Here is a 16,447-nt window from a genome sequence, read left to right on the forward strand (position 1 = left end):
ACATGATTCACTTTAGAGAAATTTATGTCCAACTTTGCTAGAAAGGGCCATTCTGTAAAGCAATGCTTTTCATCTTCCTAACTGAAAATTCTACTATAGTAATGACTTCATATTTAGCAGCACTGATAACATTAATACCAACTTATAAGTCAAACTGTAATACACAGTAATATAAATAGAAAATGTATCAATACCAGCTGCTCTCCTAAGCAAAGAATCTCTTGGAATAACCACAGGTTCTGTTTCTTCCAAATCACTCTCTGACTTGGATTCATCATCTGACCAAGGATTCCGTTTCTTCACTTTCTTTGCACTGGGTTTACCAGATGTTGTAGGTGTTTTTCTCACCCTGGTACCTAAAAGACAAAGAACAGCAATAAGATATGAATACTTACACAAATGTCATTAGTAAAAATAAAACTGTTAAAATGAAAAGTACTTTATAAAATAAATGTTTGTGGGGCCGGCACCGTGGCATAGTGAGTAAAGCCACCACGTGCGAGGCCAGGACCCCACAAGTCCCAGCTGCTCCTCTTCTGATCCAGCTCTCAGCTATGGCCTAGGAAAGCAGAAGATGACCCAGGTCCTTGGGGCCCTGTATCGGTGTGGGAGACCAGGAAGAAGCTCCTGGCTCCTGGCTTCGGATTGGCGCAGCTCCAGCTGTTGCGACCATTTGGGGAGTGAACCAGCAGATGGAAGACCTCTCTCTATCTCTCTACCTCTACCTCTCTATAACTCTGCCTTTTTTTTTTTTTTTAAGATTTATTTATTTATTTGAAAGTGCTACACAGAGATAAGGAGAGGCAGAGAGAGACAGGTCTTCCATCCACTGGTTCATTCATTCCTCAATTGGCCATGATGGCCGGAGCTGCACTGATCCAAAGCCAGGAGCGTCTTCGGGTCTCCCGCATGGGTGCAGGGGCCCAAGTGCTCGAGCTACCTTCCACTGCTTTCCCAGGCCATAGCAGAGAGCTGGATGGGAAGTGAAGCAGACAGGGCTCAAACCAGCGCCCATTTGGGATGCTGGCACTGCAGGCAGCGGCTTCACCTGCTACACCACAGCGCCAGCCCCCCTAACTCTGCATTTCAAATAAATAAATCAATCAATCTTTACAAAAATAAATAAAAAATTAAAGGCATTACTTCAACTACTAGAAAAAAGCATAATCAAAAAAATCTAGCTATATAGCCTGGACAGTTTTTCTCACATATACTGAACAAAACAAAACAACCTTAAAATAATTCCTCACCAGGCTCTTTTTTCTCCCTTTTGGGCTTGGGGCCTTTGTTTACAGGTGCTGATTGTGTCAGTGCCTCTTCTCCTGTACCTTCTATTGGTGTTCCACTGAATTCTTCATCAAACTCTACTTTTACTGCTGTGGTATCAAGATCACCCTACATATTAAAAAGAAATCATAAAATTAAAATGAAATTAACATCACAAAGATAGAGTTCCAGTCAATAGGTAGCTTCTTCATTATCACATAAGTTAAACACAAATGATTCTGCTGAGGTCCTAAAAAAAGCCTATGATAACATAATGTTTTATTTACCTGTAGCAAATGACACTGCTTACAGTTTTTTCTTTTTTTTTTTTTTTTGACAGGCAGAGTGGACAGTGAGAGGGACAGAGAGAAAGGTCTTCCTTTACTGTTGGTTCACCCTCCAATGGCCGCTGCGGCTGGTGCGCTGCGGCCAGCGCATAGCGCTGATCTGATGGCAGGAGCCACGTGCTTCTCCTGGTCTCCCATGGGGTGCAGGGCCCAAGCACTTGGGCCATCCTCCACTGCACTCCCTGGCCACAGCAGAGAGCTGGCCTGGAAGAGGGGCAACCAGGACAGAATCCGGCGCCTCAACCGGGACTAGAACCCGGTGTGCCGGCGCCACTAGGTGGAGGATTAGCCTAGTGAGCCATGGCGCCGGCTCTTGCAGTTCTAATTTTCTGTTATACTCATAAAACAACGACTACTTAGAAGCAGCCATAAAAAATAAGGCAGAGGCAGGCATGGTGCCAGAGGAAGTTAAGCTGCCACTTGTGATGCCCATATCCCCTATCAGGGTGCTGGTTCAAGTCCCAGCTGCTCTGTTTCCAATCCAGCTTCCAACTAATGCGCCCAGGGAGGCAGCAGATGATGGCCCAAGTGTTTGGGCCCCTGCGACCTATGTAGGATACCTGGATGGAGTTCCAGGCTCCTGGCTTCAGCCTGCCCCAGTCCTAGCTGTTGTGGACATTTGGGAAGTGAACCAGTGGATGGAAGATCTCTGTTGCTGTCCCTATTTTCATCCACTTGAAAGGCAGAGCAACAATCAATCATTTTAGAAAGAAAAAAGGTAAAAGAAGGTAGCTTTTGATTACCAAAGGGACTTTCAGAACAATAGTTAAGTATAGTAAAAGTTATCTGAAAACTAAGTTCCTAGAGCTCAGGTTTTCACATAACTAGAATAAAAAGTCTTCAAATTATTGAAGGGAAATAAGGAATACATGTCGTACACTGGTAGGCACTATAAGACTAAGGAAAAAGACTCATCATACTACAATAATATAGAAGGAGACAAAGCCGTAGCTCAATGGGAAAAAATAAGTTCCTAAGGGAGAGGGGAAGAAGGCCCCATAGAGAAGGAGCCTTTCTGATTGAGTTCTAAAGCAATCACTTAAGTTGACCAGGTGAGAAGAAAATAGCAAAGAGCCATCCTAGGCAGAAGGCACAGAAGCATGAAGAATCACATTGTGTTTATTGTAATAAGTCTGTAAACATAGGAAATAGCTTGCTAGTAGTCAAGGAAAGGGAAGAGAAAAGAGTAATGAAGAAGAGAAACACAGCGAGGCATGCAGGAGCTAAGCTACTGTATACTAGGAGTCTGTGTGCCGTCAGTGGGGAGTCACTGAAGGCTTTAAAGGATGTGTGTAATCAACTGAATTTTCAGAAACATCCTTCTGGTAGTAAAAGATATAACTGGGGGCCAGCGTTGTGGTGTAGCAGGTAAAGCTGCCACCTGCAATGCCAGCATCCCATATGTCTTGGCTGCTTGACTTCCAGTGCAGCTCTCAGCTAATGGCCTGGGAAAAGCAGTAACAGACAGTCCAAGTGCTTTGGTCCCAGCCACCCATGTGGGAGACCCATATGAAGCTTCTGGCTCCAGGCTTTGGCCTGGCTCAGCACTAGCCACTATAACCACTCGGGGAGTCAACCAGCAGATGGATGACCTCGGTTTCTTTCTCTGTGTGACTCTGACTTCCAAATAAATAAGTCGATCATATACATAGATATTATTTCATATATGATATCACATATAACGGAAAGGAATGAAGTAGAGAAAAGTAGAAATCATGATTAACACTAGAGATAGAGACAAGTTAAGAAGACTACTTAAGTAGTCAGAACAAATAAGGCAGTATCAATGGGGATCAAGGTTAAAAGGTAGATTTTGGATTATTTTATAGGCAGTCAATAAGATTTAGTTAATGATCAAGTGAGAAAACTCCTCGATTTTGGCTTATGTCAGTTATTGCTAATCATGTCATTAACTGACATGAGTTACAAAGGAGGTTTTGAAATTAGGATAACAGGTTCAGTTTCAAACATGCTTGGATTTAAGGGGCTGTAGACATTCAGGTGGCTTTATGAACCTGTCGCCAATGAAAATAGTATAGCCTAGGGACACTGATTTAGGAGTCACCAGTAGAAGTGGAAGAAGTTCTGGGCATAGATGAAGTCACCTGAGGAAACTACTTGAGTTGAGTGATGAGAACTGAACCTGACAAAACCAACTGAAAGGAAAGAAACCATTCTCCCAAGGACAAAGGTAAACGTTCATCTGTAAGTGAACCTGTGTGAGATAGGGAGTCAGGAAGAGCAAAGTGGTACAGACATTAGTTTAATGGAGAACACCTGCTCTAGTGTCAAAATGTTTCTGTGCTTCAAATATTAGCTCTATAGCAAGAACTCTCCAATCTCCAAGCCTGGCTCTTAGGCTCATTTCTCAAATAATCTGACTGGGGGAGAGGCGAGAGGGAGAGAGTAGTGCAGGTGAGGGAAAAGAAGTAGAGCTAATGAGGTATGTCATACCTTCTTCTTCTTCAGTAACTTTTTGCTGGCATCTGCCTTCATGGCAGTAATTTCTGGAATTATTCTCCTTCCATAAGGTGAGGGCATTGTCTCTTCCAATTGAAGCTTCTTCACCTTAGGTTTGCCAACTTTACCTTTTATTGCTTTTCCAGACATTCCAGCCAGGATATCTTCTCGTTCTTGAGCTTCCACTTTCTGAAATATAATTAGAAGGGAGGAGGGGGGCACAGACAACTCCTTAGAAAAGATTATCATTACTGCATAAGAAATTGAAACAAATTTTATTCAGCAAGAAATGAAGCTTTCCTTTCAACTGATCTACGCCAAAATAAAGTAGTGAAAAACATGATTGTAAATCAGAAGACCTGCACTGTAATCCCAATTCTACTTACTAGCTTCTCACATGTAATCCATGGAGGCTGTACTGACTAAATGACATGAATGATTCCTTCCAATTCTATGATCTTATTATGGAATCAAGACCTCTGATGACCTGGTGCCATCAGAATCCTAGCAAATCACACACAGAGGCAGTTCTGTTAACAAACATTCTTTTCTATTGCTTTAGCTATAATAGAAAATATTTTTAAATGGCTCACAAATTTAAAGTCAGGAAGTATGTAAAATTAGAAGTGCCAATATAGATGAGACTGAACTTAGGAGGTTCTATGTAACAATAAATGAAGATATATTCCTAATTAACATCATATAGCCTGCATTTTACAAAATTACTCCTACAAATGATTAATAGGCTTCGAAAGGTACAAGTGACTTAAAGGTACAAGGAATTTGAAAGATAAAGGGAACTGAAAGACATTTTGAAGCATAATAGTCTAATGAAAATAATTTAAGTTTGAGAAATAGGCAGACTTGGATTTCAATCTTGGCACGTCCACCTATATATTATATATATATTCGTGGGAAATAAGATAATTTATTTAAAGAGCACCTACCATATGCTAGACATTAAAAAATCAGCTTGTGATCTCCATTTTAGAGATAAGAAAACTGATGACCTGAGAGTTAAGTAATTGCTCTTAACTGTGATACAATTCCTCTCAAAGCAAGTTACCTAAATTCTGTATACTTCAGGATCTTTTCCTGCATTACAGCCTAATGGGAGTCACTGAGGATACACAGAATGTAGGATCAGCATACAATAGTAAATTAACAGTATCATTAGACTTAAATTTCATGTCTTTCTGTATCATTTGAAGTCCAAATCATTTTAGATGTTTAAAAAAAATTATGTTCAGAACTGAATCATACTGTTTGGATCTACTTTGCTAAAAGCTGAATAAAAAAGGGATGACCAAAGTAAAAAGATTTTTTTACTATGATTTTTTTTCAGTGATGACTTTTCAGTAGTGAGGAAATTTATAGGATAGCTACAAGAAGGTTCTTTTGTTTCACTATCTTAGAGACCAAACCTCAAACATCAGAATATCATTAATATTAATTGAAAAATTTTCCTTTGAATATATAATTAATGAATATTAACTTTATAATGTACAATATACACACCAGAAAAAAATACACCTCAAATTTTAAAAAAAAAATTGAATGGAATGAAGGTCACTTTTTTTGAAAGGTTGATTTATTGATATGAAAGTCAGAGAGGAGAGACAGAGGGAGAGATCTTCCATCTGCTGGTTCATCCCCCAAATGGTTGCAATGGCTGGGGCTGGGCCAGACTACAGCCAGGAGCTTCTTTCTGGGTCTCCCACATGGGTGTTAGGGCCTGAGGATTTGGGCCACCCTCCTCTGCTTTATCAGGCACATTAGCAGGGAGCTGGATCAGAAGCAAAGCAGTGCCCATCTGGGATGCTGGCACTGCAGATGGCAGCTCAACCCGGTGTGCCACAGGTGGAGGTAACTCTTTAACATACTGACTTCACAGATTGGTGTTGTGTCACAGCAGGTTAAATCACTGCTTGAAGTACCAGCATCCTGTATCAGAGTGCTGGTTCATGTTCTGGCTGCTCTGCTTCCGATCCAGCTCCCTAATATACATGGGAAAGCACCAGAAAATGGTCCAAGTTGCTTGGGCCTGAGCCACCCATCTTGAGACCTGGATAGAATTCCTGGTTCTTGGCTTTTGCTTGGTCTAGCCTGACCACTGTGGCCATCTGACAAGTAAAACCAATCTCTCTCTGCCTTCCAAATAAATAAATAAATTTATATAAATATATATACATATATATACATACTCATGTCCTTTGGATTTACATCCAGTAGTGCGATTGCTGGATCATATGAGAATTTCAAACACTTCATAGACAATAGAATTAAAGTATACATTCACTATGGTACAAAAATTTTTTAGATCTATTCATACACAGGTGTTCATAATTTCATGAAACTATTATGAAAAACCTACACCTGAACTTCAAAAATGTTTTGCGCTAAAATAAACTCATCTTTCAGTTTCCTTTTCCTTTTTTTTTTTTTTTTTTCCGGAAATATACTGATTTAGGGGCAGGCATTAGGGTGTAATGAGTAAAGCCACCACCTGCACTGCCAGTATCCCATATGGGCACTGGTTGGATACATGGCTGTTCCACTTGTGATCCAGCTCCCTGCTAATGGCCTAGGGAAAGCAGTGGATGATGGCCCAAGCATTTGGGCCCCTGCCACCCACGTGGGAGACCTAGAAGAAGCTCCTGGCTTTGGACTGTCCCAGTCCTAGCTATTACAACCATCTGGGGAATGAACTTGCAGACAGAAGACCTCTCTTTCTGTCTTTCCCTCTCTCTAACTTTTTCAAATAAAAAAAAAAAAAACTTAAAAAACAATATAATCACATAATAAATTCTATTTTTAATTTTTTCAGGAATCTCTCTACTGTTTTCCACAATGGCTATACTAATTTCCATTTCCTCTAACAATATATGTTACCAAGGATATAAGTTACATCCTTACTAGAATTTGTCACTTTTTTGTCTGAGCTCATAGAAGTAAAGAGCTGAAAAGTAGGTATCAGATGCCAGGTAGGGTAGAGGGGAGATTGGTCAACTACTGGTTAACATATACAAAGTCAAGCCACATAGGAGTAGTAACTTCTGGTGTTGTGTTACATAGAAGGGAGATTACAGGAAACAATCCTGTGTATCATTTAATTCAAAAAACCTAAAAGAAAATTTTGAATGTTCTCATCACAAAAAAATTGATATATGTTTGAGCTGGATAACCTAAATAATTGATTTAATCAACACATAATGTATAAGTTGAATGAACTATCACATAAGGAGGGAAAATTATCAACTTAAAAATAAAAATCTAATACACAACATAATAAAAATATAAATCAGGGCATACTTATACTGTGGCACTTGAAATATCACTAAGGGAACCTGAGACAACAGAACTAAAAAAAAATTCCAGAAATTTTATTAGGTGACTAATGTACCACAGTTGCTCTTGCAATTCTAACTTGAGTAACGAAAATCAAATTAAAGCATGTGGACAATAAATCAATGAAAATTATTAGAAAGTAAAATGAAAAAGTAATTTCATGTAAGCGGTAATTAAAACAGTAGTTTACATTCTGCTACTCAAAAGTAGATAGTTATACTGTGACCATTAATCTAATATTTTAAGTAGACAATTTTAGAGAAGGTTTACATTTTCTTTTCTCCACATTTTTTAAATCTATGTTTTACATTAGAATTCTACTTGAATAAAACTAGATTGCAACAAAAAAAATTATGATTTCTAAGTCTAATGAGACTATCATTCTACTGCTAAAAGCAAAATACTTGTATTCAATTATCTATACATACTTGTCTTATCTCCTTGCAGGAAAACAAGCTGAATGAATTAATTTAGAATTTACTTAAGAAACTTTAATAAAGTATTATATTTTAACTTATTCTAAATTTCAATTCCATCATTCATTTATACAGCAACTTTTCCTAAAATTTCATATAGCTATATAGCTAAAGCTTAATCCTAACTTAGCTTACAAACACATTAACCCTCAGTTAAATGAAACTCAGATGATTACAAAAATTTTTATCTTGTTTCATGAAGATTACTTCTCTAAATATATTTTAATATAGACTTAACCTACATCCAGTTCTTCAACAAATGCTGCTAAATCTTCTTTCCAAAGGTCTGAAGGAGATTTTCTTTTAAGATCATTGACCTCTCGTCCCTATGATAAAAAAGTAGTACAGTTTAAGCACTCACTCATTCAAAAATGTATAAAGGATAAAACAAAAATTTTTTTGGAAAAAGAAAATCAAAGATATAGATAACACTGCAATAGTTTCAAATTATTTAACCCACAAAAGTTCATACTTTTGTATCTCTCTGTTTAATCAGTTCTTCAACTTTTTCTTTAGTAAGAGACCACAGAGACATATTTAAAATATAATTAAAATCGGGGCCTGAAGGAGTTCCTGAATCGGAGGAACTATCATCATGCTGGTTTTGTGTTTCTTCCTCTTCTGCTGCCTGTAAAAAATAACACACTTTATATTAAAGCCCTGTCATCAAATTAATGTTGAATTTTTTTTTTTAATATTTAGTTAAAACTTCTACCAATGCTATACTGTCAATGCTACACCTTCAGGGTGGTAGGGTTATTTTAGATTATCTGCAAGAATACCTATAAAAAATCTTTCCTAAAAAAAGTTTAAATTTTTCTAAAGATGCACAACAAAATCTTCATAAAGAATGGTATATTCAATCCCTATTTATCTAACAGTCTGATGAAAAATTAATTGTTTTCCTCAGGAACTAAGTCACAAAATGAGAACACACCAAATCTTAAAAGTAATAGAGTGGAACTAACTTATTGTTGCATCTTGTCATATTTTTATACTGGTGAGTGAACGGAAAACTCAAAACCCAAAATAAGTATCACTTATGATAACTGTTTTGCAGTTTTAATAAACATATTTGGTACAGACATTCACTAAGGGTAAGTTCTCAAAATTCTCCAAAGCAAGAATACTCATGTGAGAACTCCAAAAAAGTTTACTTTAGATATTAAGAGTTATTAGTAAGTTAGAGTAATCATCAGGGCCTTTCTGAAATTTTATTCAGAAGGCCTTATTTTCATAGAAACAACTGCGACCACAATTTCTAGTGCTGATATTAAATTTAAAAATATAAAAGGTTTAATAAAAGTTTTTTCAGGTGATATAACCCTCAAAACTTTTAAAATTAGAAGTCATAAAATAAAGTTTAAACTAGGTTTTCTAAGGCACTCAAAAAATTAAAAATGACTGAGTTAAATCTAACACTCCATAAATCAAGAGGTTTCGTTTCAGTAACCAAAAAGGAAAAAAAAAATAGCATTATAATGTAATTAAAAATTTTAAGTAAAACAATATATATATTCCAAGTTCAGATATACTTTAGAAATACAATAAAAATTAAAATGTCAAAGCAAGGTGCTTCATTTCATAAAGAAAGCTGTAAATTTTATTACACAACATTACCAAATAAGGAATGCTGTTGTTGACTTGGTAGATTAATAAGTATCTACATAACATCACAAATTATGAATTCTACAGTCTTAGAAAATTCCTCATGTAATAGTGTATTGCTATGGAGTATTTCAGCTGTTAACTACTATAAAAATATTACTAGGGTGTCATAAACTTCAATCTATTCAGTTTAGGTTTTGATGACACCCAAAGTATTATTAATTAGTGCTCTATGACAATGTATATCTATCATTGTTAATGGGACTATGACTAAGACACTTTCAGAAATTAAGAAAAATAAATTCTTCAAATATGAATGACATAATTCTATTATGTTTTAGAAAAAACTTTAATCTTATAATTAGCTGCGTTATAATTCTAACTCTTCTCCAACTGTCTAAAATAGGACACTCTTGTACAGGCAGCTTCTTCTGTTACCTGATCCCACTCCCACCCTAACCACAAATGTGCACATAGCCAAGATGCTGAGGAAATTTTGATGGTGACAATATAATTACAGAAACCAAGGTATGCTTTACCCATGGATTCTACTTCCACCAAAAGTGCATTCTCAAACTGCAGACACCTTTATCTTTGAAAGCTAAGCAGTACAAAATGATTAGCTAGTAAGCTAATCAATTTCAAGATAAAAACTGAAACTAACATTGATACAAAAGGGCAAACAGTATATAAATCTTAAAACATATTTAGAGGAAAACAAAGTGCTTCTATCATCTTAATTCTGAATGCTGCTCATCATGTCCTGTTTTCTTCAAATGATGAATAAATCTATTGTATTAATATGTAATTACTATACTATATAATATTTATTCTAATTTTGCTCATTTTTAAAGTGGCATTGACTTAAAAATTGAAAAAACCTTAAGTAATATAAACAAAAGCAACAATTCAACATAATTCTGATAAATAATACGAAAACATTATGGTTGAGAACTCTTTAGGGAAGTTTTCATTTCAAGTTAGGTCACATAATCGTAATTACTTTTAAAGATATTAGCATTATCAACATGATATATATATATATACACACACAAATAATCTAAGTATCAAAATTAATATCAAATTTTCTTATTTTCTGCATTTCTGTTCTCAATCACAATGTTGTATCGTCTTTTAAAATTTTTCCTTTAATTAAAACACATCAAGAAACTATTCCTGAGGGGAATCTCAGTTTCAATATCCCATTCACTGAATTAATATTACTATTTTATGATCTGAAAGGGACAAATCAAATTAATAAAACATTAGACTTTTAATCTGAAGTTCCGGGCTTTAAATCTCTAGCCAAAAATCTAAGCACTGGGAAGAGCACATATTGATGCTCGATAAAATTCTATAATAATGAACATTTTTGTCTCCAGCTTCCCAGCACTGAGTAAAACCAGATCAAGAGAGTAGTGACTGAATGCCATACTTTGACCATAGACTGAATAGTGTGAAACCATTCCAGTGCTACCATTCTGGTTCCCAGGTAGTATACGTGCATCTCACAAAAAGCACCACCACAAATGACACCCTTTCATTGGCAGGCTCAGAAAAAAAGGCCAAGGAGACCGAGCTACCTTCTCACAGCTGGAGTCATTTCTCCAGGCCTTGGGGCAATCACACTGCCAAGAGTTTTGTGGTGGGTGTGCACTACCATTTCCTGAGCTGTATTTATTCTGTGGATAAACAGAAGACTTCAGTCTCCAAAGAGACAACTCATCACCTTTAGCAATACTAAATTTAAGTTTCAGGGGTTGGGTTTTTTTGTTTTGGAAGTTGATTTTAAAAGCTTCTCTGAATGTCTTTTTCTGCAAATGATTACCTTTTCTTGTGCTTCTTTCCAGGCTTTCACTGGGTCAGATTCATAACCTCTCTGGACTAACATTTGAATCAAATCTTTCTTTGACCTATTCTCTATGTGAGGGAAAAATAAAGTTAGGATCAAGAAAAGAGATTCAATTTGTATTTGTTTATATTCTACTGATAAAAATGTCTTCTATTAATAAAGTTTTTTTCCATTTTTAACTAACGTTCAAATTTTAAAAGGTTGCATCTTACCTATAGTAATTTTCCCTTGTATCTTCTCTAAAATGAAACGGGCTTGATTGTTAAGCTTTGTAGATTCTGCTCCCAACATTCCTACAAGCCACTCCTTTCGTAAACCATAATAACTTAACCGTAAATCAAAGAATTCTTTCAGAATGTCTTGCACAGTTTCATACTTCTTCAGACATCCCATATGATCAAAGAGTACCTAGGCAAAACAGTTTTTGTGGATTACATAAAGCTGTTCTCAGTATTTCAATTGAAATGACATCCACAATATTTAAAATAATGATAATACACTATATGAACACACAACCACTAAGAGCTATTGAACAGAACCAACTAGTAAGCTCATTTCTGTAAATACTGCTTTGGAAACCAATAAATTACAGAAGTAGTTAAAATAGAAATATCTCTGACAGTTAAAAACAGGTCCTTTTAAAAAGTAGCCATCAAGTGGACTGGCGCTGTGGTGTAGTGGGTAAAGCCAACGCTTGCAGTGCTGGCATCCCATATAGGTGCTGGATCGAGTCCTGGCTGCTCCACTTCCCATCCAGCTCTCAGCTCAGGCCTTGGAAAGCAGAAGAGGATGGCCCAAGTTCTTGGGCCCCTGGACCCACATGGGAGACGCAGAAGAAGCTCCAGGCTTCTGGCTTCAGATCGCTGTAGCTCCAACCGTTGCAGCCATCTGGGGAGTGAACCAGTGGCTACATCTCTCTCTGCCTCTCCTTCTCTCAGTGGAACACTTTCAAATAAATCAAATCTTAAAAAAAAAAAAAAAATGTAGAGGCCAGAGTCATGGCATAGTGGATAAGACTTCCACCAGTGACGCCAGCATCCCATATGGGCACGGGTTCAAGTCTCAGCTGCTCCACTTCTGAGCTGGTTCCTTGCTAGTGCACCTGGGAGGGCAGCACAGGATGGCCCAAGTGCTTGGTCCCCTGTACCCATATAGGAGATCCAGAAGAAGCTCCTGGCTTCTGTCTGGCCCCGATCTTGCCATTGTGGCCATTTGGAGAGTAAACCAGCAAATGGAAGACATCTATCTCTATCTCTTTCTCTCCCTCCCTGTTAACTCTGTCTTTCAAATAAGATAAATAAATCTTAAAATAAAGAAAGTAGCTATAAAACCATCTAAGAAAAATGTTTCCCCTCAACTAAAAAACACATATATTTTACCTCTAAGCTTAAAAATATTACTTAAAATTCTTTATCCAATGGATATGCATTTGCCCCCACCTTCTTTCTTTTACAATTACTTGTGCTATAATTCAAACTCTTGGCTTTGTTTTCCCTCTATCAGTCTGTCTGAGCAGATTATGATGATTTTTCAACCATTATGCTATTATTTTTTTTTTTTTACTGTGTTTTAAATCTAAAAGCCTATTTAGAATGCAATTTGGGTTATCATACACTCTACCTTTTTACCTTCCTTTCTAATTACATGTGAACAGAAATACATAATTTTAATGAAGCAGTCTAGAGTTATGAGGAGATAAGACTACAACTGCAATGCTAATAAAGTTAGGCATAAGGCACATAAAAATCCTACAATAATCACTCTCTCCTAACTTTCAGTTAGTGTATATGAAAATGTGTATATCCTGTCTTCAAGCCTTGATGCAGAAACATGAATTGCAAGTGAAGGTAGTACACAGCAGAGAAAGGCATATACCCCTAGATTCTTCACCAAGTATGCAATGAAAAAATGCATTCGGGGCTTACTATGGCCATTTCTATTACAACAATTCAACTTATACCATGCAAGGAAGATCAAATTAATAGTAAAGGTATAAATTACCATGGAATTACAAGTCAGAGTAGTTTGAAGCTTAAAAACTTTATGTAATCCAGCAGCTTCTGCTTGTGCTAGTTTCTCCTCTGTCATTTTCACCACAAATTTCACAGTTGTATCAGTATGATATTCTTTATAATCAGAAATTAATGCTGGTGTTTTGTCGGTCCCATTTAGCATAGGTTCCAAAACTTGTTCTTTGTATACCTATAAAAAATTTACAAATATGTAATTATTTTACTTACTCTCATGTTCTCCTACTACAAGTCACACAACTTTTTTTAAATTCTCGACTCCTGTAAGAGAAAAGACAATGAAATCTCCATGTCTATCATCTCCTGTCCAATCACTTTAGAAGAGAATTTATGGAGATCTTAGTGGCGAGAGAAGACCAACAAGGTAAAGGTTCTGATCTGCTCCTATTCTGAAGGGCAAGGTCAAGTGTGAATCACAGCAACTAAAAGTGACAATAGAGAACATGGACACCTTTAGATTTGTAATAGTGATACCAATTGACTTAAACATATTGACCACTATAAGGACTCAAAACACTAATTCATATTCTAATCATTTTAAGGTAAATAAAAGATATAATCTCAAAAAACCCAGACACTTACATATACCTAACACAAATAATATTAGACTACTTCAATTAAAAACATTTAAAACATTTAATTACTATTGGAGGGGATAAAAACATATACAGGAATTTTTAAACACTATTCAGACTTAGGACCAACAATGATAGAATCATTCTTACCAGAAAGAACTGCTAATGCAATGCCCTTTTTGCAGGGACTCACATATTTATACTAACCTGTGTCCAAGTTCTGACTGGAAGCTCTGTAATTTCTACTGTGTTTCTATCAACCACAAATATTTCACCACTGACTGCATACTGGTTTTGACCAAGTTCTTGGATTGTGCCTTTAAAGTTCTTATAGTTTGGAAGCTGCAGAGAAAAATGAAAATAACTTAAAAACCCTGAATTTTCTCTCAAATGTCTCATATTTGAATGCTCCTTAGTATATAGTCTATTGCTACTGACAAATAAACATCACTGAAACTGAATTCCTCATCCTTAATTATCCCTCTATATCTAAGTGATCAATCTTGAATTCATGGCCTTTTTAATATAATCCAGTATTAGGAGTCAGCACTGTGGTGTGGTGGGTAAAGCCACTGCCTGCAACCCTGGCATCCCATATGGGCACTGGTTCAAGACCTGGCTGTTCCACTTCCAATCCAGCTCCCTGCTAATGAGCCTGGGAAAGCAGTGGAAGATGGCTCAAGTACTTGGGCCCCTGCACCCACATGGGAGATCCAGAAGAAGCTCCTGGCTTTGGCCTGGCCCAGCCGTGTCAGCTGCAGCCGTTTGGGGAGTGAACCAGTGGATAGAAGCTCTCTTTCCCTCTGTGTAACTCTGACTTTCAAATAAATAAATAAATCATTCACACACACACACACACACACACATTTCAACCTCGAAATCCCAGCATCATCCTTCCCAGTCTCTCTAGAATACCATCACTTCGGTCTATTGCCCACCCCCCTTAGACTAATATCCTTTAAATTCAAACTCTTTGGGCCCTACATTGAAAGGCTTCCACATTTCAAACCCAATCTAACTTTCAACTTTTTCCTCTAATGATTTGCCATACAGAACCACTATTTTTCTCCCACATTTTGATTATCTTCATTGTTCTCACTTTCACTCTCTATCAACCAGCCCTCACACATATGCAACACCCCATTCTATTCATCTATCTAAATTTTATCCTTCCCAACCAAATTACAAGTAATCTCTTTCTATAATTCATATTTATCATCATTAAGAAAGTAAGCATATAGCATAGACACTACTACTTCTGATATAATAAGCCACTGTTAACATCTTCGGTGACTATAAACTTCAAGTTCTAATGTCTTATCTTGACAAGAGATTACTTTTGAAGACAGTGATCACAGATCTTTATCTCACCACTCAGTAGATTGTTCAATACAGAGTAAGCACACAAGCTACATTTATTGATCATATCCTCAGATACTAGCTTAGCACTCCAAAATGTGTCTATACCAGCTGAAATAAAATTATAATCATTAAAAGAAGCTTGGTGCTTCTGTTAGAAATATTCTAAAGTACACTGAAGTATTTATAGGAAAAATCAGAGTATAACATACTCCTAATTTTTATTTTGAAATACAAAAATGAAATAAAACATAAAAAGAAACATATCAAGATACCAAGTTCATTCTTATATGATGGATTTGTGGAATTTTGTTCCTTTATGTCTCTGTACTTTCTAGAATGAGCATTATTTTTTGTAACAAAAATACATGTAAGTTTATCAAGATAAAGAAAATTTCCAGGTAATTTGAAAATCATGTAGAGGAGGGGATGACTTTTTTATTTACTTGGAGGTTCAGGGGAAAGAATGAGCATAGTGAATTCTACAAGTAAAGGACAACAATTACAAATAACAGGACACATTAAAATATACATAATGTGCTTGAAAGCCTAGGATATAGAGTATTTTAAAATTTCAACAATTTCTCCCAATAAAACTGACCTCCAGGCTCATTTAAAAGTTCCTTTTTGGAAGTATACATCAAGTTAACTCTAATAAAGGTTTTTCAGCCTATTATGCTTTTATTTATTTATTTATTTATTTATTTTGACAAGCAGAGTGGACAGTGAGAGAGAGAGACAGAGAGAAAGGTCTTCCTTTTTGCTGTTGGTTCACCCTCCAATGGCTGCCGCGGCCGGCGCACCACGCTGATCCAATGGCAGGAGCCAGGTGCTTCTCCTGGTCTCCCATGGGGTGCAGGGCCCAAGCACTCGGGCCATCCTCCACTGCACTCCCTGGCCACAGCAGAGAGCTGGCCTGGAAGAGGGGCAACCGGGACAGAATCCGGCGCCCCGACCGGGACTAGAACCTGGTGTGCCGGTGCCACAAGGCAGAGGATTAGCCTAGTGAGCCACGGCGCCGGCCCTAGCCTATTATGTTTTAAAACATGTTTAAAATATCTCATTTCTAAAATGAATGTACTCTATAGTCCGTCATTGTGTTAAATAAACAATATATGTATTAAGT

The 16,447-nt window shown here is 36.8% G+C and overlaps 1 protein-coding gene across 2 annotated transcripts in view; it reads right to left on the reverse strand.

Annotated features, from left to right (window-relative positions):
- The window catches only part of TOP2B (DNA topoisomerase II beta), a 70,208-nt gene that overhangs the window by 9,985 nt on the left and 43,776 nt on the right, over positions 1 to 16,447 (reverse strand). For both annotated transcript variants that reach the window (XM_051818505.2, XM_051818504.2), the window contains exons 22-30: positions 14,170 to 14,304; positions 13,359 to 13,559; positions 11,570 to 11,765; positions 11,334 to 11,425; positions 8,370 to 8,525; positions 8,140 to 8,223; positions 4,068 to 4,262; positions 1,251 to 1,395; positions 195 to 356 (exon numbers count right to left, since the gene is read on the reverse strand). In XM_051818505.2, coding sequence (XP_051674465.1) covers positions 195 to 356; positions 1,251 to 1,395; positions 4,068 to 4,262; positions 8,140 to 8,223; positions 8,370 to 8,525; positions 11,334 to 11,425; positions 11,570 to 11,765; positions 13,359 to 13,559; positions 14,170 to 14,304 — 1,366 coding nt within the window. The remainder of the gene's footprint in view (positions 1 to 194; positions 357 to 1,250; positions 1,396 to 4,067; positions 4,263 to 8,139; positions 8,224 to 8,369; positions 8,526 to 11,333; positions 11,426 to 11,569; positions 11,766 to 13,358; positions 13,560 to 14,169; positions 14,305 to 16,447) is intronic.

This window comes from Oryctolagus cuniculus, chromosome 4, assembly GCF_964237555.1.
Source record: "Oryctolagus cuniculus chromosome 4, mOryCun1.1, whole genome shotgun sequence".
Classification (NCBI taxonomy): domain Eukaryota; kingdom Metazoa; phylum Chordata; class Mammalia; order Lagomorpha; family Leporidae; genus Oryctolagus; species Oryctolagus cuniculus.